The sequence below is a fragment of the Lipophrys pholis genome, assembly GCF_963383615.2.
Source record: "Lipophrys pholis genome assembly, chromosome: 15".
Taxonomy (NCBI): domain Eukaryota; kingdom Metazoa; phylum Chordata; class Actinopteri; order Blenniiformes; family Blenniidae; genus Lipophrys; species Lipophrys pholis.
Genome location: NC_137642.1, coordinates 24818337 through 24843394, shown reverse-complemented (window position 1 = coordinate 24843394; position 25058 = coordinate 24818337). Strand labels below are relative to the sequence as shown.

General features: G+C 40.7%; 1 protein-coding gene across 1 annotated transcript in view; it reads left to right on the top strand.

Annotated features, from left to right (window-relative positions):
• ehbp1 (EH domain binding protein 1) overlaps positions 1-25058 on the top strand; it is a 187637-nt gene that overhangs the window by 111030 nt on the left and 51549 nt on the right. The window contains 3 exon segments of the mRNA XM_080481503.1: positions 10876-11026; positions 18538-18692; positions 24195-24333. Of these exon segments, the coding sequence (XP_080337629.1) occupies positions 10876-11026; positions 18538-18692; positions 24195-24333 (445 nt within the window).

Below are 25058 nucleotides of genomic sequence, written 5' to 3'. Positions count from 1 at the left end.
TTCTCGTTTTTTTTATTGGCCCACCCATTTTTCCCTTCCCTCCTCTTCCTCCTCTTCCTCCTCCCTGCCTCCTCGCCCCTCCCTTCGCCTGCTTTCACTCTCTCCTTTTTGAAGAATCTGCCCCTAATGAAACTAAATAGTTTGCCGGGGAGTTTCTTTGGACTATGTGTGTGTGCATGTCTTGGAGTGTGTGGCTATGTGTCGTGGCTGAATTGGCTGGAGCGGAGATCAAAGGCAGCCCGTCAATTGAGTGTGTGCGTGTGTGTGTGTGTGTGCGTGCGTGCGTGCGTGTGTGTGTGTGTGTGTGTGTGTGTGTGTGTGTGTGTGTGTGTGTGTGTGTGTGTGTGTGTGTGTGTGTGTGTTAACGAGCAGGAGAAAGACAGCTCTCTGAATTGCATCACAAGAGCTGATCAAGCCATCAGAGAAGAAAGCTGTAATTCGCATACACTTACATTCCTCCTCTGAACACATGTACCTCTCCTCCTTTCTCTCTCTGTCGGCTCATTTTGTTCACGTTTGACCGAGTGGGAGCGGCGAATGTTTCTCTCGTCCATCCTACAGCACTCCTTTCATCCCCTTTTTTTTTTTTTTTTTAACATTTCAAGTAATATATGCAGACTAACCTACTTAAAGGTGTGGATTTTTTTTTACTTTTAATGCACATTTAATCACAGTAGTGCCACTTCTTGCTGAGTACGTTAAGAATTTGAGTGAAAAGTATAGTTAATATGTGTAACTTTATCTGAGTTTTTTTTATTATACTTTCAATCCTTTTTTGATTAAAAAAAAAAACCCTCTTCCGTTTGTTTTTTATATTCGTGTTTGTTGTACAAAGTTAATGAATCAAACAAAAGGAACAAAAATGACATTTTAACTTCATATGATTAAGTTCTATTCTGTCATTGTATTTATTCAACTGTCATCAATACCAGAAATTTACTTTGTAAATTTAAGTTGTCAAACTGAAATCACATGAAATCAACACACAATTCTAAGGATTCATAACTCGTAAAATACATTTAAAAGTTTTGCACCTGCATTTATCCATTCTCTATTGTCTTAAATTAGGAAATCTAATTGTATGGTCATATTGTTTAATGGAAATCTAGAAACTGAAGTGGTACTTATGATGCTTTGGCCAAATCTATGTGTATAATTTGCATCAATCTAACATTTCATGACAAATATCAGGTTAAATTACAAAAAACTCACAACCAGCCTGTTAAAGAAAATTAAGGCAAAAGTGTCACATTAAGTGTGCCCGATGTTAAAACACTGCGATTACCCGACAACGGTGCTCAGAGTCACTGACAATGCAACTTTTGAAAACAGCTCCCAAGGTAGAACTTTTCGAAAACTCCTTCGTGTAAACGGGGAAAACACAACTTTTCTGAAACACGCATGCACACCATGGCCAAAGTGAATAGTTCTGCACGTGCTCAGTAGATGGACAATAAGAACAATGTTTCCTCCAGAGTCTCATGACTCCCAGTTCATCTTCTGCTGGTAGTTTTATACTGGTAGTTAATGTTTATAGCATATTCTTCTCTTCTCACCCAACAGCACCCACTAGTGGCTCGACACGAAAACGCCATTGTTTTTAATTGCTTCTGACGTTTCCATGCACACAAATATCGTTTTCAAACTGTTGACGTGTAAACGCGAAACCTTTCTGAAACGAAAACGCAGAAACGTTTCACTTTCACTTGAAACGTAACATGGCCTCTCCCACTGCGATGTTTAACTCCTCGAACTGGGAATGTGGTGAACAACTGGAACGCTACGACCTATTTATTTCCCAGGAAGTGCCTTGATTCTAGATCACTTAGTGTCGGGTGAGACGACAACTGGATCACACAGACTTTTCTCAGAGCACATTTTACCCACTCTGCTCGATGTTCTCACCCGATAGTTGATTTTCTTCAGCTTTCACACATTTAACAAGACTGAAAGTGACATATTGACTCAAATTGTACCTCTGATCGCATTTATGGTATGGACAACAGTTCAATAGCTGCAAAAGTTTTATGTTCCTGTGAAGGGGGACGAGGAAGACGTTCAGCTCATGTTCTCCCATCTCTTTCTTTCCATGCCCCCCCCCCCCCCCCACCCCCCCCCACCCAGTAATTATCCTGTCTATTTAAAGGGCAAAACCTTCCCATCTTACTCGTCTGTCAGAGTGACAAGCGTGTGTGTGTGGGTGTGTGTGTGTGCGCGCGCGCGTGCGTGCGTGCGTGTGCATGCTCTCCACTCTACCTGTTCTACCTGTCCTACTGTACAAGTGCCCTTTGTTGCGCACACACACACACACACACACACACACACACACACACACACACAGCCACAATACAGAATGTTAACTCAGCTGTGAAACCAAAGTCAAACAGAACTTAAAAAGTCAAACACAAATTTATTTGCTCCAGAAAAATCATCAGCTCGATATCACACACACGCGTGCGTGCACGCACACCACACATAGACATTGCAGTACAATTGTTCTCTCATATTTGTGACCTACAATTGCTAACAAATATAAGTTTGCTCTATATTTTATCCAGAGTAAAGACACTACTGTGCAGCGTTGCCATATAATCATTTTTATCGTCTTTATTGATTTATTAGTTACAAGATGTGACAAAAACACTAACCCCTCTGGAATACAAATGCCAGGATACAATTTTCTATAAAGCACCTGACCTTTTCTGACTTTCTGACTTGTATCTATTTTTCTCTGAAACAAAAATTCCTCAGTTGTTTTACACAATAATGCAATACTTAAATTTTCCACATGTAAAATTAAAAAAAAAAAAAAAAAATCTTTTTCCAAACTAAACTCTCACAACTTGACAATTCAGTTAAAAAACAACAAAAACTGAAACTGTCCATTCGGGGTGTATTAACCCCTCACACACACACACACACACACACACACACACACACACACACACACACACACACACACACTCGTGCAGCCTGTGCTCTGCTGTTGACGCCTCACAGATTCATATTTATGTACAGATTGCACACGTTTCCACGCACACACACAGACCCCTATCATGGGCACGCACCCGTCGAATCATAATTAGGCCGTGTCCTGTTTCTTTGATAGCCATGTACAGTGGCTCTTCTTTAATTCTTTATCAAATGCATTGATCGCTGTGGGCCTCGTGCGCCCATTGATCCGCGCACTCCGTCTGGAGCCAGCCGATAAGCCCCCTTCTCCACCACCCTCCCCTTCCTCCCACTCCCTCCTTCCTTCTCTCTCTCCTCTTCTTCTCTTTTTTTCCGACCTAAATATGATCAAAAATTGCAATATTTGCTACCTGCAGCGTTTTTAAAACATGCACTAATTGATTGTTGTGACACATCTCATGTCTCACAAGCATCTGTAGTCAAACTGGAGACCACATTTCCCATCAACCCCATTGCTTCCTGCCACAAAGACGATGTGTTTCATCTCCCCCAACATTGATTTATTTTAACTTCAATTGATGACTTGTAAAAAGTGGAGCCTGAGTGCAGCATCTCTGCTCACATGATGCTGAAACAGATTTATGATATGTATTAAAACTGCTTTTACAAAGTTACGTAAAATAATAAAATAATAAAAGAAATGTTCAATATGAAACCGGGACTTGAACCATGGATTTTCTGATTTAAAACAAAATATAAGAGGGATTTTCTCATTTGAAACTTAAGCGGTATTTTCTCAATTAAATTTGAACTCAAGAAGAATTTTCTCATTTAAAATTAAACTTAAGATTGATTTTTGGATTTGAAATAAAACTTAAGAGGTATTCGCTCAGTTAATTATTAATTTATGAGTTATTTTCTCATTTAAAATTAGTCATGATGAATTTTCTAATTTATTTAATTTATTTATTTAATTAATTAATCTATTTGTTTGTTTATAAAATAAAGCTTGAGAGATTTTCTTCTTTAAAATAAAACTTAACACGCATTTTATTACTACACTTGTAACTGATTTGATTCGTATTTATTTTATTAGTCATCTTAACTGACTCACCCTTTTTTACTTACCAGCATTTTATTATTACTAATATTTCACTTTTCCTGAATTTTAATGCTTCAGTTTAGTATTATATATATTATATCAGTTTTAAACCGTTTTTTTTAAGGCCTTAGTGTTTTAACTTGTTGTTTATTTGTTGTATCTTAGTTTTTAATTATAATTGTTTTGCTTTTTAAATGCCTCACTCCAGTTACAGTGTTTCACTCTTTGCTGCCTTGATTTTAAATGTAATCCTCGTATTGTGTGTGGGAGAGGAGTTCCAGTTTTTATTGTGTAAAGCACTTTTGACTGGCTAAAGCGCTCTAGAAATTAAGATTAATTCTCGCTGTGAAGCGAGAGTGTTACGCCACCGTGCTTCCCCTGTTTGGTAACTTTTTGTAATATGAGTCATCTTACCTGGTGGAAACTGTGAGATTGTGGTGAAAGAGTTCCAGGAGGTGTTAATTTAAACTGGCTTGTTCCTTCTTGACTGTGTGTTAGTGTGTGTTCACAGCAGCAGGGTAACTTTTCACTTCAGTAACACCACTTTAACCGCTGACTGACTTCTACCTGCATCCACATCATGTCTGGACCTTCACGTTGGCATCTGAAACACTGTTGACGAGTGTGTGATTACACAGCTATGCAACTGGTTTTCGTGTGTGTGTGTGTGTGTGTGTGTGTGTGTGTGTGTGTGTGTGTGTGTGTGTGTGTGTGTGTGTGTGTGTGTGTGTGTGTGTGTGTGTGTGTGTGTGTGTTGTGTAACTCTTTAGCGTGTGTGTGTGTGTGTGTGTGTGTGTGTGTGTGCGTGTGTGCGTGTGTGTGTGTGTCTGGACAAGATAGAGACCTAAAGCACCTCTTGACTGTGAATTAGCCTGTCATGACAAATGTCTGGAGCTGCATGACTGGCTGCCAGACTGGCTGGCTATCTGGGCGGTTGGCAAACCCTTTTAGATAGTGATTGTGTGCGCATCCTTGTGTGTATCTGTGTGTGTGTGTGGCATCACTCTGTGCCCACGCCAGGTCTCTGTACATGACCAGCGGTGCATGCCCTCCCTCCCTCCCGCTTTCGACTTGCCCAGAAAAAGAGCAACCAAGGCGACAACCTGCTCCCCCCCCGTTCAAAACCAGCTTCCAGAGCGGAGAGGGGTCCTCACCCGACGCCAAGCCCACAGAGGGGCCTTCTGTCTCAGCCTCGCACTCAACCGTTTAGCCTCTCTTCCCTCGGAGGTTCCCAGCAGTCGCTGTAAAACACAGTGTGCGATTGTTCCCGCTGTCGCCATTTAAAAAAGAAAAGTCTCTTCTCCTCCTGAGTCTCCATTCTTGAAGCAGCACTACCCAGTGACCACCAGCTGACACGCTTTCTTTCCTCCTTTTTTTTCCACTTGTGTTTCCATCCTGGCTTTGATCACGCAGTGACGTGGCTGGTTGGTTTTGTACTCTACCTTTTCTTCTTACTCACATGTGTCTTGTATTGCCAGATTTAAACTCTTTTTATATATATATATATATATTTATTTACACTTCCAAGGTTGAAAAAAGAAGCAAAGGCACCTCTTTTGTTAGGATTCTATCCACTAGGTGGCATTTAATCTCCACTCTCTCATCCGGTATTCAGTCCGAATAACAAAAAGTTGTTGGCAGGTTGTGCTGCTGCAGAACAGTGAGTTGTAATTGTTTGACGACAGTGCTGCTAACACGTGAGTGACAGGCTCCAGCTCTGACAATCTGCTCCTCCACATCTGCCTCATTTAGAGCTTTGAGGGACGTAAACAGCTTTATTTTGGCTGATTTCTGCCAGGTACAAAGAACCTGTGAAGCATGGGAAGTTTGTGCTACAGTTCAACTTCTGTGTGGAAGTTGGATTTTCTTTGTTTCGTCGTGGAGGGCCTGAGCCGATCCCAGCGGTCTATGGTGGATGGTTGAAGTCAGGGTGAATCACACACAGATCACCAGTCCATCACACACATTCACAATCATGGAATATTTAGAGTTACAACTTGCACCATGTGTTTTTTGCCCCATTTACACAACAACGTTTTCATGTGAAAACCAGTTGTAGCCTCTAAAAATGCAACTTTGTGAAATTGGATCCCAAGTTGGAACTTTTTGAAAACGCTCCGACTCTGTGTAGACGGTGGGAGCGCTGCTACTGAGCATGCACACCATGGCCGTGGAAAATACTTCCTCCGCACATGTGCAAATAGATGGACAATAAGAACAGTGTTTTCCTCCAGAGTGTCATGACTCCCAGTCTTTATAGTGGAGAGTCACTGTAAAAGCAATCCAACTTCACTGTCTGTCCATACAAATGTCCATAAAGTCGCACTCATGGCCTGGCATGCTAACTACATCATACAGTGTTTCTGCCGTTTCCATGTAACCGGACATCGTTTCTGAAACGTTGTCGTGCAGCAGGGTCTTTAACTGAGGAGTAAATATGAGTAAACACACAGGTAGAAGATGCAAACCCCACAAAGAAAGAAATCTCTCCAGGCTTCAACCGGCTCTTCTCTTTCTAAGAGGTGAGTGTGCGAAGCACGACCATCTGGAGAAGAGCATCACTGGAATATGTTCTCCCAGCATTATAAACCTAAAGCAGCAGAGTTCAGAAAGCAATGTGATCTGATCCTTATCAAATAGGATGATAAAAGTAAAACAAACACTTGTTTTGTTTTTCTCCCACCTTCAAAGCCACAAATGCTCTCGTGAAAAACTCACGACAGAAAGATTTAATACCAGATCTGTTCATGTTGTTCTTTACACAATAAAAACCCCTCTCCTTCTCCTTGTCCTCCCAACTCATTGTTATATTTTTTGAATTGTGGAGGCTCTATCACTGACGGTGCTAGTCGCATGCATTTCCTCCATAGTGTTAATCCTAGCCTCTGGATAGGCAAAGGCAATTTCCCTTTTTCCTTCCCCAAAATGGGTAACAACAATATTGCAGTGGGATGTTTTGGACTGTGCTATGGCCTGAGCTGCACACACACACACACACACACACACACACATATATATATATATATATATATATATATATATATATATATATATATATATATATATATATATATATATATATATATATATATATATATACAGTATATATACACACACATTTTGCACAGATACAACACACTTAAACTGGTAGTTGTATGTTTTCTGTAAAGTCCAGATTGGATATTGTTAGCAGTGTATAGCCAGGAGGAAATCAGTGACATTGCTGTTTATCATATTTCATTTATAAAAGCAGCCAGCTTGTAAAATGAAAAAAGAAGTGAGTTTGGAATGGAAGGCACTGGAGCAAAAACTGCAAAGGTGTAAAAATAATTAGAAAGTGTCGGTGCAGGTAGCTTGAAGCCTGTGTTTTCATATTATTAGGACTTATAAGATGTTTTACTGTTTATAGTTTCTTCATCAAGGTTAGAATTGCTGTGATTGTGCAAATAGAATTCAAAATACGACAGGGAAGTGTGATTAATCTTAAAAACTTGAAGACACTGACAGATGTTATTTCATACCTGGTGACCTCAGGGCAGATGTACCGTAAATCAATATTACAATATTTGACAAAGTCATTGTGCATCCCAAATAATCTGAAAAAAGTGTTTGAAGTGGTTTAGATGGCAGTGTAATACATGTCAGCTGCCGCAGACCGAACAAGCACCTGGACTTCGAGAACCTGATTTATATTTATAGATAAATCGCACCAACGTATTTCCAAATGTTGCTTCATGCAAACCAATATTTAATCTGTTTGTTGATGTTTTCAGATATAAATTTCTCTGTTTAGCGTGTCAATACTAAATCTGTTCCGTTTGTCTTCAGTTAAAGACTACGAACATATCACAGGCCTTCCACACTGGTGTCTTGAAACCTTTTCGTTAAAGGTTTTAACACATTACCTGGCAATACACAACCTTTATTTCCAAAAGCCTTCGAAAAACAAGTCTACTATGTGATCATTTATCCACAAATTATTCCTTAAGGGATTTTCAGAGAGGAGTTAAAGCTAATCATAGCATTCAAGTCTTCTTGCTAAGGCCTCGTCTCTGTTCTTGTCCTTTTAGATCTCAATGATCATAACATCCTTGTACAGAGACTGGAACATGTCACTGGGGTTAGACGAATGACACCAAACTGGTTTCAATCATATTCCTCACATAGATTCTAGTTTGTTCATGTTACTGATGACTCTTCACCTCTAAAGGAGTTCCACAGGGTTCTGTGTTATGACCCATGCGCTTCACAGTATTCTCTGTGCAGAATATTATTACGAAAGACTGAATTAAATTCCATTAAGTCGAGAAACAAATCTATTTACTGTATCTGTGACACCAAATGATACTGATCAGCTTACAAACTACAAGCTTGTCTTGAAGACATAAATGCCAGGATGAGTTGGTATTTGGAGCTGGGGGGCCTTTGACCTAACAATTTGTCTTGATAATTTTGTTGTTTCAGATTAGATTTATACTTGTGTGGTATTACAGCACCGTAGCTTGATATTGAATCATAATTTCCTTCTTTGTTTGGCAGAATTTCCTAAATACAGGCTGATAGAGAAGTTTTGCTCAAATCGTTATAGACTCTTACTCCTGTTCTCACTCTTTATCTCTCCTTCGGTCTCTCTCTCTCTCTCTCTCTCTCTCTCTCTCTCTCTCTCTCTCTCTCTCTCTCTCTCTCTCTCTCTCTCTCTCTTTATCATCCTTGCTCTCTAAGGTGTGTTCCCTGTTCCCTGAAGGCATCCCCCTGGGCTCTCACACACACATACACAGAGTGCATTAGGGTTGCTGTCATTTACAATACAGCCCCATTGTCCCCACCAAACAATAGCTACAAACAAACAATTGACATGGAAATGGAGAGATGTAGCTCATTAGCGGGCGCTGCTTGTTTTGTTAATGGATAAATGGGCGGCTTCAATAGGCCAGCCCTAAAACCCCTGCCTCAATATGGAGAAGCCTGATTAACAGGAAACCACAGGGAGGGAGGACAGTGACAGAGAAATGCAGCTTCACTTCTCCCTCGGGTCGTATGCGCTTGTGTATGTTAGTGGGAGAAGAGTGGAGGGGGGGGGTGGCAGCGGGCGCAGCTTTAAAGTGTGGAAGCATTTGTGTGTGTTTAGATGTGAGACGAGTTCATGCATGCAGCCTGAGAATGGGGTTGGGGTTCTCTGGTCGATGTTTATTTGTACATCGCAGAGATTGAAATCTTGTTTTGTTTTCCTTTTTCAAAACTTTTAAGGGGCAAAATCTAATATTTCAGTTCCGGGTAATGACTCCAATTAATTATATTTACTATAAGCTCATGTAGTCAGCAGATAGAGACAGAAGAACAGCCATGTAGTCATCTCTAGGATCATTTTGGGATGAAATTAAAATCAGAAATCTTACAATACAAGTTTGCACCACTAGGTGGTGCATTGAGTGGAAAAAAGCAGCAAGAAGGTTATGTTAAAAAATATTACTTAGAAATAATGCCAAATTAAAATTAAACAAATAAATACAAATACATCATCTTCAATGGCCATAGTGACTAACTGGGAAAGTTCACATCGTAAAGTGGGGAAATTACATTTGAATGCCGTAAAACTGTGAACTCAAAACAAGGTGAAGTGGGAAGTTGTGGAGAACTCAGAAGAAAATTTGTAGGCATGGCTCAAAAATTGTAATTTTTAATCGTGCACTCAGTAATATCCAGACTTTATTGCACTTGAAATTAAATTGGCTGCACTTCATCAGCCAATCAACACAGTAAGTATACTTACTAATGTGTAGAATTCACAGCACAATCATTGTGAAACAAGCATCATTTCATCCAGAAAACCTTGCACAATTTTTTTTTGCATTTTTTAAATGTCTCACTTTCTAGAAAGGGAAAGAAAAATAAATGTTAGCTTTTATGTGTTATGACAACATAGTTTATTATCTTCCTGCAGCCTACACAAGAAATAACCAGCTTCCAGTTTCCCAGCTTGAAAATGGGACTTTCTCACTTACGTTCCAAATTCCCAGCAGCATGAATCATTTCTTTTCTTCCTCCATGGTTTCTATTCTGTATGAATGCTGTCAAACTTCACATTAAATCTCCTTCCTGGATATTTATTTACCTCTGTCTGCCCAACTGTGTTCGTAGAGAGTGTGCTCATCACCAGCTGAGTGCTTGCCTGTGTGTGTGTGTGTGTGTGTGTGTGTGTGTGTGTGTGTGTGTGTGTGTGTGTGTGTGTGTGTGTGTGTGTGTGTGTGTGTGTGTGTGTGTGTGTGTGTGTGTGTGTGTGTGTGTGTGTGTGTGTGTGTGTGTGTGTGTGTGTGTGGTGGCCTGTGCTTCCTATCAGTGGGATCAGATTGGATCGACCTGAAAATGGCATTTCTGCCATTGCTCTGATGATGACGGCTCAATACTGTATCTGTCTAGTGCCAAGATGATGTGTGGTTGCCTATCTCTGTGCTCCTACCGTCATAATGCATCGAGATGTGTACATCCATTTCGATAACAAAACTTTTTACTATGTATTTTATATGAGAGCGAGCATCCTGTGAAGATTTCTCCCTATCAACTTGAGATGAAAGTGTGAAAAGAGGCTAGTTTGTCTTTAAAACCTGTTTGTGGGCTCTTTAAACAAGCATTTTGTTCATTGTACAGCACATTTTACCATCTGTATTTAAGTATTTATGTACTTTCTAGTCGTAAAAATTATTTAAAATTAAATTAGTTAAAATATTTCATTATTTATTTTTATAATGAGGTTTAATATGAAATGATAAAGTTGTGAAGAGTAGTAAATAGAAAAAAACCAAGCCAATGGTGAATATGATATGTTGGAGTTTGTATCAAAACTTTGTCCTCCCTGTATGCAGGAGCGAGACGCGGAGCGGCGGAGACAGCTGAGAGAGCGAGCCCGGCAGCTGATCGCCGAGGCTCGGTCCGGAGTCAAGATGTCCGACATGAGCCTGCTGGACGCGTCGAGCACCGACAGGGGGAAAACCGGGAAGCCCAGCACCGCTGGAGGTCAGGACAGGCCTGGAAACCCACACTCACTTGCGTACACCCGTCTTTTCTACCTCCAAGCTCGTCACATGGTCACATGCTTCTCTCACAGTTTATTTATCCATCTGAGCACACTGTCGGAGTTCTGTTAAACTTACCATTAGTACCCAGACGCTCCCTGATGCTCATTAACTGTAATAGAAAGGAGAAGTCACAGTCACATGCTTTGTCGTACACTCACTTTTCACTCCATCCGCACACTGCTAAGACTCACACATTTCCATTATGCTCTCTGAAGGGGTTCTGTCTAATCCTCAGAGAAAAACAAAATGTCATTTGACAACAGCCGCGGGTCTAAAATAAAAACTGCCACCCTCACATTCAAGAAAGCAGCTCCTCCCTGGCCTCCTTCGCACAGTAATTGTTAATCAACGCGACACATTGTGTGGCCAAATCATGCCCAAAACACCAAACACTTCTAATAATGGCTCGCAGAGGTAGCGAATGCACATTTCCCACTGCTTTCCATTTCCACGAAATTGAGGTTATTATCATAATGACCATTATTAGGCGTCTGGTCATTTGTTTGCGACTCCTGGATATTACACGAGTCTTCAGGTTTCTCTCCTCAGGTGGACGAGGTGCACTCGCATGCAAATGAGTGAGAGTGGAGACAGATGATGGCGGGGAGTCAGAAGTAAGGAAAGTGGTAAATTAAAGTTGGATTTGAAGTAGGAAAGAAGAGGCGGATGGTGGATTATAAATACTTTAAAAAATATAACGAAACATTAGAATGACAAAAAAAAAAAGAAATTGACATTAAGAACCGGTTACATCTGCAATGATAAAAATGAAGAATAAATACAAATAGAAATAGTTATATCGTGTGTTTTTAAGTATTTAACTTGACCCAGTTGAGAGTAATGCAGCATATTTTATATGAACCCGACACTGCAGTGTGAATCAAAACCACTTGGACCAATTTTAATCAGGCCCCGTCTGCACAACGTTTCAAGCATAACGCATAGTTTTCACGTTTTAGTTTCAGCAAAGTTTCTCATTTACATGGCAGCGTTCTGAAAACGATGTCCGTTTACACGGAAGCCGCGTTTCATGAAGCGGCACTAGTGGGTGCTGTTGGGTGGTTCTGTAATGAAACCACATACACATGCCACAGAGAAAAACGCCTTATAAACATTAACAATGCAAGCACACTGACATTCTTATGGACAGACGACCAAGATGGATTACTATTTCGAGTTACTGTCAAATATAAAATTACCAAGTCCCGAATATGGATTGGGAGCCATGACACTTTGGAGGAAAACATTTTTGTGGTTGTTTATCTACTGTGCATGTGCAGAACAACTATTCACTCACATGCACAGTAACATGGTGACAGAGAGAAAGTTGCGTTTCCACCCCCTGTTTACACAAAGATGGAGTCAGAACGTTTTCGAAAAGTTCCGTCTTGATAGCCGTTTTCAAAAAGTGGCGTTTTCAGTCTTCATGACCACACAATTAGTGATTATTTGTACATTTTCTCAACATTAGTAACATGTAAGGGTGCATTGAGAGACCTGTCATATTTCATATTTCAAAATACCTCAAGTAATTTTGCCATCACATTATTGGATCTTAGTGGGGCTTTGAATTGATTTGTCTTCTCAGGACTGATGCTAGAGTTTACACAAACTACAAAGTCTTTAAACCCTAAAACCAGACTGAAGACATGTTTGGAGAAACAGCAGCAGAAATGGGGGGTGGGGTGGGGGAGGGGAGGGGGGGGGGGGGGGTGGCACTTGATTTATTTGCGCTTTCAGCTTTTCTGAATTGGACTAATTGTTGATCTCATTAAAAATGGAGTTTGACGAAAGAACAGAACGAGGGAGTAGAGGAGGAGGAGGAGAAGGAGGAGAGAAATGCTGTGGGCTGTGATACACAAGGCCTGCCGAGCAGAACGGCTAATCCTAGCCCCCGCTCTCTCTCCCTCTTCCTCCCTCCCTCTCTCCCTTCAGCACCATTCACAGCCCTTTAAATGCAGCGGGCTGCCCCCTCCAAGTGTCTGCCCGCAAAGAAACTTTCCAAACTCCATCACCATGGCCTCCCATTAATTAGACCTCAGCCAGCCACGCAGGAGTGGCGCTTGCTAGCACGCTCCGCATCGCAGCTAGCAAATTAGAAAACACACACACACACACACACACACACACACACACACACACACACACACACACACACACACACACACACACACACACACACACACACACACACACACACACACAGAGGAAATGCTGTTATTTTGACTCCCTCTCTCTTTCTCTTTGTTCTTTGCTCTCTCGCTCTCCTCCAAACAGTAAAAACAAGACGACGTCTGACACTGTTTACTGATTGTGTTGTTTTAATCCACGGTGGGTTATCCATGCAGCTCGAGCTGCTCAGGTCTCCGTTTGAGTTTCTTCTAATGTGCTTTCTTGTTTTCTTTCTAATGTGGAGACACTGTTGTTTCAATTGAGCCCCTCAGGAGACTTAATGGAAAATGTGCTTTCATGTTGCTGCGGTTATTGTTTGCCCTGCATCTTTTATCGGGAACAAGGAATCCGGGCAACAGATCTCTGACCAAGGATAATTAAACCTTTTTTTTTTTTTTTTTACTTTGTGTGGCAGATATTTTGGAGCAGGAAAGCCAGACAGACCCAGTCAAAGTTTAGACTCATCACTCTGAAAGTTTTATGACTTTACATTTGCTTAAATACCTGCTTGATGAGCTCATAAAGACAGTCTCGCACACGTCAGACACACCGTGATGATCAACACATGACTTTTACTGAAGGCAGAGTTGTTTCCCTCATAATTAACAATATTAATCGACAATATCTGCCTGAAACAAGCATTTCCTTGACATAACAAGAAAAAAATAAATGCTAACCTAAATGGCTATTTGCATCATGAGTGCATGTTATTTCATGTCTGAAGTCCCACATTGTTACACTTTTAATTTTAGAAACAAGTTAAAGAGGCCACCTATTGTATTTCATATTTATATTTTATTATATATATTCACATATTTCCTGTAAAAAAAACAACAATCCCAAACTAAATGTTGCAGATTTGATTGATGTTTTTAGGCTCCAAACACAACAACGGTGCTCTTAGCCACTGAAAATGCAACTTTTAGGAAATGCTTGACTCCTTCTCCATGGAAAAGGGGGGCGAACGCAACTTTTCTGAAGCAACCTGTGTCAAGTACCTGTGATGTGTTTCTCAGTACCATCAAAAACAATAACATAAAAGAACTTTCAGACATGTAAAGCCCATTAAAAAGGGATAAAAACCCACTCATCGCTCATTCTCATATGACTCCAGAGCCATAAAATCAACATAAATCCTCCCAGTCTGGTCATAAGGAGAAGAGGGTTCGTGTCACAAAAGGGAACTTTGATGTAAAGAATTATTTGATTTGCGCATGTTGGGATTTAGGCAGTGACAGTTATCATCAGTGTTTTGAGACTTTTACGAAGAAGTTCAACTTGAATTCTGTCTGCTCTGCACTCCTTTACTCCACATTTCTACCTTTTCATGACTCTTAACACGCCTCTGCTTAATCTCCTCCACTCTTCTTTCTCAGTGCATTCACCTCTTTTGTTTTCCTTCTGTCCGACTTTGAACCTGCAGATGTTTTGCACAGAGCGAGAAGTCCTCATGAGGATGATGGTGAGGATGAGGAGGAGAGCAGAGTTCAGGAGGAACAGGCTCACGTTGCTGCTTCTGCTGCTGAGGATGATGATGATGATACTGTTGATGCTTCCACGTCTGCGCTGGCTACTAACCCTCTCCCACCGGAGGCTCTTCCAGCCCCCTCCAGCATTCAGGAGCCCCCGGAGCTTACTAACCCTGACTCTGAGCTAACCTCTCTGGGTAAAATCTCTGGCTGCTGCCCTGCTGCTGCTTCACGTCTGTGTGGCTTTTTCTTTCACCTTCCTCAATGCTTTTTTTCACATGTTTCCTCATTATTTAGTCACCACAATCACTTTCTTTCTGTTTAGCTGCTCAAATGTGAAGTCAAGTTGGTCATTTGTGCTTTTATTTAGCAAAAATACATAGGTCTGTAAAGAGGAGAAAACAAAAAAAACCCTACGATTTCAAGGTGTTTGGGTGCATTAACATGGTGACGGAGCAAACAGGAGCTAAAAGATCTCTTTAAGTTGTTTCCAAACAGCTCCAGATTAGTTTTGGGGAGTTTTCTACTTGTTTCTTGATTTGTCCACCCTCTAAACACACTCTCTACATGCAGAGCAACTATTTCACACTGGTCATCCCATCAAAATACTCACTTATAGCATAACAAATGAGGGAAAAATGTTTAGGTCTTTGGTTGTATTTAAAAAAAAAATGACACAACCTCAAATTTAGAATTATAATCAGTTTTCTGAGATGCATGGTAAAGGTAAAGGTAATGCAAGAAGTTGCCGATTTTTACATATAAATTCCTAATTTTCCATCATATCTCTGGATTCAGTGCTAAAATCATTTAATGGGACCCAGTAAAGGTTCTAGTACTTTCAGCAAACATCACCACTTTTAAATACAATATTTTTTAAATATTATAACCAATGACGAGTTTTTCTCACAATTTTAATGCTTGTATTATAATTTTAAATATTTGTTTGTCCTTTATCTGCACTGCTATTTGATTGGACAGCAACAATCTGTAAAAGATCTCCTCATTCTGTGTGATATTGCGACATGAAACAGAAAATAGATCTTCTAGGTCAGTTTAAGTGATCTTCAAGATATTTCATCTGCTCATTTTTTTCCCCCTAATTAAAAATATAATCTAATATAGGTTATAGATCATTTTTTAGGTTTTGTCTCTCAGTTTCTGCCCATTCTTGTTGTACAAAGTTGTACATACAGAAAAACTGTATTAAAATGGATATATTGAGCCAAAACGATGGCCACCTTGAAAAATATAAAAAACAGGATAAGACTGAATGCAGATCAAAGATTCATTCCCTGAACTGCAACTTTAGTTGGTAATTCACTCTTAATTTATCCAAACAGGAACATTTGAAGTGTGTTTGTGCAAACTTGTGTCACAATCTGCAGAAATTATCAGCTTCAAAATATCCACTCGCTCACTTAATTATATATTTCTATGCTTTGTGCATTTTTACCTCTTCACACTAGGAAACCCAACCAGCCGTGTACATTAGCTCGCTTCTGTCATTCTATTGGCTTGCTGGTTTCTCTGTTTCCCTCCACAAGAAACTTTCCTTCGTAGTAATTAATAAACTCTAAAAACTGCTCCCCAGACAGAAACATGATATCTTCAGTAAAGCATTTGCCCAAATCTTCAGAGGTAAACTAATTACTTTGTTTTGTGTTTAATTCATTTTATTTGTTGCCTTAATTTGTCCTGGCGATGTGAGATAGGTGGCAGTACAGTGGAGGGAGCAGAAGAAACAAACATAAAAACAGACAAACCCTTTGAAGTGCAGTATCTCTGCAACATTTCCTGAGCACGTCAGCTGGGCGTTTCTTCGTTTACCGTAATTTTAATTTTTTTTATTTTAACGCAGTCTTGAAAGAAAATAGATGGTGGCGATTATAACACCAAAGCAGCTGTTGCCATACTTTTTTCACCGAATATGTATTTTCCTTTTAAACACTGACTTTCTGTCGCATTAGCCGTCTTTTCTGTGTTGTGTCGTTTCCATACGACTCTTGTATTCTTTGCGTTTCCTCGAGCTGTTTCTCACAAAGTTTGTCAGTGCGTTTGGCATCCGTGTGTGTGTGCGTGTGTGTGTGTGTGTGTGTGTGTGTGTGTGTGTGTGTGTGTGTGTGTGTGTGTGTGTGTGACTGCACATGCATGTCACTGGGGGAGGTGACACATGAAACGGTGGCCCTCCTGTTCTTTCATCTCCTTCAGTGCAGTGGTCCGGCCTGGCAGGGGGGCTGTGGTTACCAGTTAGCCTGGAAAATAAAGCTGTCTGCAGCTGCTGCCAGTCACACGGAATAAAATATCAAAATCAAACGAGTGGAAAAAATTCAAAGTGTATAGTGAAAGGAGCGAAGTAATTAAATAAATATTGGCTATTTTGTTTACCTATATAGCAACAATTCTAACTTAAACCGAGTCATGGCACGATACAGTCAAATATAATATCAAGGAGAAAACGAATCGTCTCACATGAGCCATCAGACATAAGTGACATATAAAGCAGGAAAGAAAAAAACTTCATTTTATTAGAAAGAAATCTCATCACAGCTGCATCTTATTGAGTTTTTAGGGTAAAGGTCTGCAATCTGCGTAACTTAAGCTTTTCTGAAGTGGCTCCCTGAAAGTTTTCAAATATTATATGTGAATGATTTAATCCTAGTTTGTATTTGCACTAATGCCATCTTTCCTGGTTATAAAGAGCTGAAAAAGATGAAATAGTTAGAACAGTTTAAAATTAGAACATTTTCAAAATGATGACAGGGATGAGAAAAATTGTCAAAAAGCCCAAGTAGCTAAAATTAATAAAAAGGTGAAACACCTAAAATGGCAAGAATGTAAAACAGCTGACATTGCTTAAGAAAATATGATATGGTTAAAATAGCTATATAGAGCTTAAAATTACACAATGGATTAAAATGATGAAATGGCTTAGTTTGCATAAAGCAAGATGAATACAAGGAAAATAGCCAAACTGTTATAAAAAAAAAAATAGTAAGAACACCCTGAGTCTAAAACGGAAAAAATTTTATCAGCTAAAATGGCAAAAAAGTAAAACAGCTAAAATGGTTTGGACAGCTAAAATAAGGTAAGAAAATAAAAATAATAGTTAAAATAGCTTAAACCACTAGAATAGCAAAGATAAAAAGGTAAAACAGGTAAAATTGCCAGCTCAGCTTAAAAAGGGCTTAAAAACAGCCACAAAAGTTCAAACAGAAAACTGTGAAGAAATGTCAACTATTCTGAATTTTAGTTTGGATGCTTTATAGATGCAACATAAGACACAGTGTTTATATGTACAGCTAATCTCGTTTTTCAATTTGTTTTCAGGCTCCAGACAAATTTGCTTTGAAAATTGAAAGAGAAAATAAAAACATTTTGATCATGAAGGTTGCAGGTTTAGGAGATAGTGAGATATAAAAAAAAAGACTGAAGACATCAGCATGTTGTTTGAGAATCACCCTAAACACTCTGAACCTTGACGGTGATGCTTTCATTTGAATCCACCTTAAAAAAAAATGTCAGTCCATTATCATCAGAAAAATCCTGTGTGAAGCTTTGTCTGCTTCTTCTTGTGTTTTTAACCATCAGTGTGATCTCAGTCAGTGTGTGTGTGTGTGTGTGTGTGTGTGTGTGTGTGTGTGTGTGTGTGTGTGTGTGTGTGTGTGTGTGTGTGTGTGTGTGTGTGTGTGTGTGTGTGTGTGTGTGTGTGTGTGTGTGTGTGTGTGTGTGTGTGTGTGTGTGTGTGTGTGTGAGAGCTATGTTATATATGTGTCTCAATACACTCATCATGCCTGTCCCCCTGTAGGTGCTAACAGCAAGCATGTGGATCTGAAGCTGAAGAAACTGGTGGAGGTCAGCCCAAGAGGAGTCACGTCCCCTTCGTCCCCGTCCTCCACCTCCTCCTCGTCCTCGCCCACCGCCTCCTCCACCTCCCCGCTCAGCCCGGCAGACACATCGGAGGTACTGGCCTCAACACACCCGCTGCGTATCTCTTATTTCTCTCCACCTCTCTCTTTCCTTTCATCTCTCTCGCTCTCTCTCTCTCTCTCTCTCTCTCTCTCTCTCCGGCTCTCTGGGTACGCCATCAAAGGGTTAGTCCAATCAATTAGGTCCGATTGACCCTGTTGTCAGCCCGTTGACCCTTTGTACACATCAGTTGGTCGGACCACTTCATGTAAGACTATAGTTTATCCCCCCGTATCCATATGAGTCTGTCTAAAGCCATCACTTGCACACACACACATACACACACACACACACACACACAGATATCACAATGCTCTACATAACATGCCACAGTCGCCTCTATTGACCATGACCTTTTCAGTGTGTGTGCGTGTGCGTGTGTTTAAGTGGGAAAGGGGGTCGTTACGGCTGCTTGTGTCTATATCTTCTGATGTAAATATTGAGTCAACAGCACAGTCGGTCAGTCTGAACATCTGTTTAATTGATTTTGAATGTCAAGTGGAATAAGGTGAGTGTGTGGGTGCGTATATGTGTGTGACTGTCAGTACAAGCAAAATCCTCTGTGCTTATGGCAGCGCGGGGTGTCTTTGATCATCAATTCACATAAACACCCTCTTGTGTTCAAAGCCTAAAAGGCTTAGTGCTTTATGGCCAAAGGAGTGCGGATGCGTGGCTCTTGACCCTCACAGAGGTGGAGTCGCCATTTGGTTGATACCCACGCTGACCCGATACACCTCACTTCAAAGGTGTGGGCACGCAGTCTCTACCTGGTGTTGGACTAGCGATGGTCAATAGTGAGGTTTATCGCCCCGATACCAGCGTGGAATAGTTGGGTAGCAGGTTGAAGCTGATCACTCCCCCACAGTCAGGACACATGTGATCCATGGATTAATCGTATACTTTAACGATGACGGTGTGCGATAGAAGTGACGTTCACACAGCGATTCTGCAGTGGAGCAAAGATTTCCTCACTTTTTGGTGGCTGACGCTAAAACCAGGCTAAGACCACTCAGCAACAGAGGAAGGACGAGTCTGTTTCCATTTACAGAAACTACCAGCCAAAATAGAAATCCAGCAGCCTCCCATCAAAGTCACTGTGATGAATATTAGTTCTTTTAAAATAAACACATAACATTTTAGGTCCCGTTTACACACTTTCAAATGAAAACTGAAACACTGCCACTGCCGTAGTAAACAGTTGTTCTGCACATGCTCAGTAGAGACAATAAGAGCAACGTTTCCTCCACAGTGTCATGACTCCCAGTCCATATTCTCCTGAGACTTGGTAGTTTTATTTTGACAGTCACTGTAATAACAATGCAGATTCATGGTCTTTTCTTTCTATACGAATGTCTGTGTTCTGTGGTTTCTCTACAAAAACAACCAACTACACATCCTAGTGGCCTTACAGGAAAGCTACATTATCTTCAGTGTTTCCGTGTAAACAGAAAACATTTTCAAAACAGTGTTGTGTAAACACGAAACTTTTCTGAAATGAAAACACAAAAACAATGTCATGTTATGGCCTGAGTGTCCCTGTTATTTATGACTTCTTTTTTTTTTTTATATTTATAAATTAACAAATTACCACATCAGTCCAAACTTAATGAGACATTGATCATATGACACCTCCATCTTTTACAAAGATGTTTCGCACAGCACATCGTGTTTTAACAAAGTCACATGCTACAATCACATTTCAGTGTCACACATTTTATTTTATCCGTCAATCTGCATTCTCAGAATTTAAAACTTCTTGCATTGACCAAACAGCGACATTTTAGTTGCAGAGCAGTTTGTTGACTTTGATGTTTTTGATCAGTTTTCCATGATTTTTGAGCTTCTTGTTCCCTGTGGCCACCAGATATAAAATAAGTAGAGTCGTCAACCATAAAAAGGTTTTAAACGACTTAATCACATGATTTTTGTGAAAAAAAATTTGCCATTTACTGCCTAGTTCAGTTCGGTTTTCCTGAACGGTTTCCGCTCCTTCTAAATAACAAGTTTGTGACATATTGTGCAGCCACACCCCCCACGGCCCGTAGCAGCGTAGAAAATAGATGTATCGATGCAGTTATGTTAGTTTTGTCCCGAGAGGATCTGTCTTCCCAAAAGTCCTTCAGGCTGATGCAAGGACCTGCAGGAACACACACACACACACAACACACACACACACACACACACACACACACACACACACACACACACACACACACACACACACACACACACACACACACGCGCACACGCACACACACACACGCTCTGTGCCTCTCATTAGCGATTGTGTGTATGCACAGCCTCGGCAGTGCTTGATAAGGGCATGCGACGCTCAGCAGACTGCAACATTAGTCACGCAGCCCCCTGCATGCACATTCACAGAGTCGCACGCACCGAAAGCCCTGAATCACCACTGCCGCAGCTTACCACAGCGATGATAGCAGCGATAAGAGATACAGAAGGAGAGAGAGGGGCGGTGAGGAGGGAGGGGACACCCTAATATCTGCTCGTCCCAGAGCGTAAAAAGGAGACGGGGGTAACCAAGTGGGCAGGTGCTCTCTGTGTGTTTGTGTGTGACTGGGCGATTGAGAGAGGAAGATTGTGCCATGAGTTTTGGGGAAGATGGAGAAAGCGTGGATTTGACCCCCTGGTTACTGTCACAATTCAGTTCAGTTCAACAGTATGTAATAATTGGGGGGAGTTTCGTTGCCTTAATCAGTTGCCCCAGGGATTTAATTTCTCTGTAAATAAACTGTTCCCTGCACATAATGCAAGGTTTGCAGTTTCCAGCCATCAATGGCGTGAACACAAATAAATCTGTCTTAGAAGAATATGTCAAGAGTGGGAGTATTAATCCTCTAAATCTGCTGACTATAAAGTGGAAGGGTTAGTTGTTGTTTTGTTCATGTAAACCCATCCATCCAGCCATCATATGATCATACGGCACACAGAGGGACAGTATACAGGATGAGGAAACTGAAGTACCCACCCAAAAAGCGTTAATCGTAGCAATAAAACTCAATCGGAACTTTATATTAAATTCACTTTTTTCATAAATATTCTCAGCCCAATGGTGTCCATTCTTTGGTCTGGGACCTTTTTGGGGAGCATGTGAGAAATCACAGGCTTTGCCTTATTTGGGGGGTGAGATTGATTGTGTGTAACAGCATTTGACTTCACTCTAATGTTTTAAGATCTCACACAAAAATGTAAGAAATCACTTTTTTAGATAACCACGGACAAACAACACTTGTTCAACACAACCAACACAGGCACTTCAATTGTGGAGCATTTTCACCACCTCATCATCGTCAAACCGCTTTACACTGTTAAGTTACACACCCAAGGTGATGGCTGGAGCAGCTCTGTTTACACGACAGCGGTGATCGCAGCCACTGAAAATGCAATTTTTTGAAAATGGCTTCCAAGGTGGAACTTTTTGAAACCAATAGCTGCTGCTTATGGCCCGGCATGCTAACATTATCATTTTCAGCGTTTCTGCTTTTTCTGCGTAAACAAACGTCGTCTTGTAAATGCAAATCTTTTCTGAAATGAAAATTATGCGTTTTCACTTGAAACACTGTCGTGTAACGGAGCCTCAGTCCACAATTTATGTGTTGCATAGGAGTTTAGGTTTTCATTAACACTGTTTACATTGAAATCAGACGACAATCTGTCATTTTTTAACAGCATGTTTTTCTTATTGTCACGATTTTACTGTGAGATGCACAGTTAAAACTCTCTTATAATGTAGGAAGTAAGTCAAAACTTCCTTCCTTCTACAGTTTATAACTTTAATCTACTCTCCTGCCCGTCTGTGCTGACTTGATGCGACACTCCCACATGGCTTTCACACATCTGAGCTGCGGCCTTGTTTTAAAATATTTAATTGGCCTTTTTGTATAATGTGCCTCATCACTGACTTTGCCTCAGTTTGACTTGTCACGCAGTTTTAAGTGGCTGGTAGAAGCTGACAAACTAATAGACAAAACAAAGTGAGGACAGACTAATTGCTGACATTGTTTTTGAGAGTCAATAATCTGAAGCTAAACTAACAACTCCCTGTCTGCGCCCGGTTTCCCACCCACACACTGTCTCTATTAGCCGGCCTCGCTCTGCACACCCTGCTTGCCTATCTCCTCCCGTCTCAAGCGGTGGAACATGTTTGCCCTAATTGTCGACTTTATTACACGTTTCGCCGTCTTATTAACGTCGCCACAACGTCAATCTTTGCCCGAGTCGGTTTCTTTTCCACTCGGCTTGGCATATTCGGAGGCTTGGTAATAAAGCATTTCTGCATGCCGTCCTTGATAGTGGGAGAAGCAAGCGTGCAGCTTTTTAACACGTGTTCACTTTGAAAACAATAGTGGTTTTTCTTTTTCTTTTTTTTGCATTTTGCATAATCTGAATATATTTTCTGGCTCGAGGTTTTGTTGAAAGTCAAGTTAATTGCCTCTTTTTTGTCTCTCTCATGAGCGTGTGTGTGTGTGTGTGTGTGTGTGTGTGTGTGTGTGTGTGTGTGTGTGTGTGTGTGTGTGTGTGTGTGTGTGTGTGTGCGCGCGCGCACGCGCGCACGCCAACATAGCAAATCACAATTTCGCTGACATATCAACTTCTACCAGATTTTTCTCTTCCCTGTCGGTTTCAGGTGTGTTTTTCTACACACATGTTCGTGCGTGCGTGTGTGTGTGTGTGTGTGTTTCAGTCACAATCGTCACAGCGTCTCTGTGACATCCTGTAAAACGTTTAAGCGTCTGCTTCATAAAAGCTTGGGAGCAGATCTAAGTGACAACTCAAGTCTCATCGTGAAACAGAAGATTTAAAAAAAAAAAAAAAAGTACTTCTTACATAATTTGAAGGTTTCACCAAACTTCCACTTTCCTATGTGTTGCCTGCTTCATCGCCTCGTATTCGTACAGCTCACTTCAAATACCACAAAACTCAAAGTGCTTTACAAGTGATTAAAACACTGTGGATAAAATATATGCATATACTAATACATGTATTCTGCACTCAGAATATATCAACCTAAACGTTTTGAGTATTTTATAAAGTTTTATTGTTATAATTATGATCTGCACATTTTACTTGTTTTGTTCACTCTTTTCTTTAGTAGTTAATTTCATTTAAATCAGAAATCTTGGCAAAAACAGCAAAAGGACCTGAAAATGACTAAATGGAATTTTTAATGGATATTATTTTTACGTTTGTTAATAGGGACATATTTCCTTTATACTTTAAAAACAAGGAGAACAAATAAGTTTTCTATTTTGTTTTAGATATTTCTGTAGGTGGTGCTTTTGTATGCATTGTTTCATTACATTTCATCTTTTCCATTCAGTGGTTTTGAATTGGTGCTTCTTTTTTGTTCGTCAGAAGGTTTCGGTTCAGTGTTAATCGCGTGAACTCTCTGGAGTTTCTGTCTGATGATCGCTCTTCTCAGCGCTTGACAGTTTACAGTTCCCCTCCTGACTCTGAGCTCGTCTCCTCCGACAGAACAACGCCGAGGAGCTGCGAGCGGAGCGTCTGCGCAGAGCCACCGAGCGGCTGCGCAGCCCTGTCGTCTTCAGCAAGGACTCGGCAGTCAGGAAGACGCAGCTCAAGTCCTTCAGCCAGTACGTGGAGAGCAGACCAGGTGGGTGACGGTACCACACACACACACACACACACGCACACACACACACGAACACAGGGTACATGCAGTGTTTACACAGGGAGGTTTGTTTGCACTCGACTCAAACAGTGGAGCGAAGTGTTGAGGATGTGCGCCGACGTCTCGACGAGCTGATGATGACTTCTGCATGCGGCCACAATGATTCACTTGTTCACCGGCGCTGTTTACACCCTCCTTCACCTCAAGATTTGCATATACGAGCTATACGTGTGGAAAGTCAGCCTACAGGCTAACATGTTGGACATTAGAAGACACCTACATGTTGCAGGTATTTCTGTTTAGTCAGAGATGTGATGCAATGATCATGTAATTACATCAAAAGCAATAAACACTGCTTACAAGCAATGAAATGGCAAAAGAGGCTGATATTCAGCTTATTCACTACAGCTGGAGTATTGTAGTTCCAGGAACTGTCGACATCACAAATGTTGCCATTTTTCCATTTATTGGAATATGAAATGCTCATATATTTTTTTACTGATTTTTAAATATTGATGATTGCGTTGGCCTACAGATCAGGAAGTAAACAGAAGCCTGCTGGTTCAAATCCCACTGTAGTCGACTGAACAAGGCCCTAAACTTGGCATAACTCTTTCATCAGGTCATGCATGATCACATGATCCTCTGTAGCAACACCAGAAGGAAGCTGCTGAATTTGAACTAATAATTGCTTCTTTGAAATGATT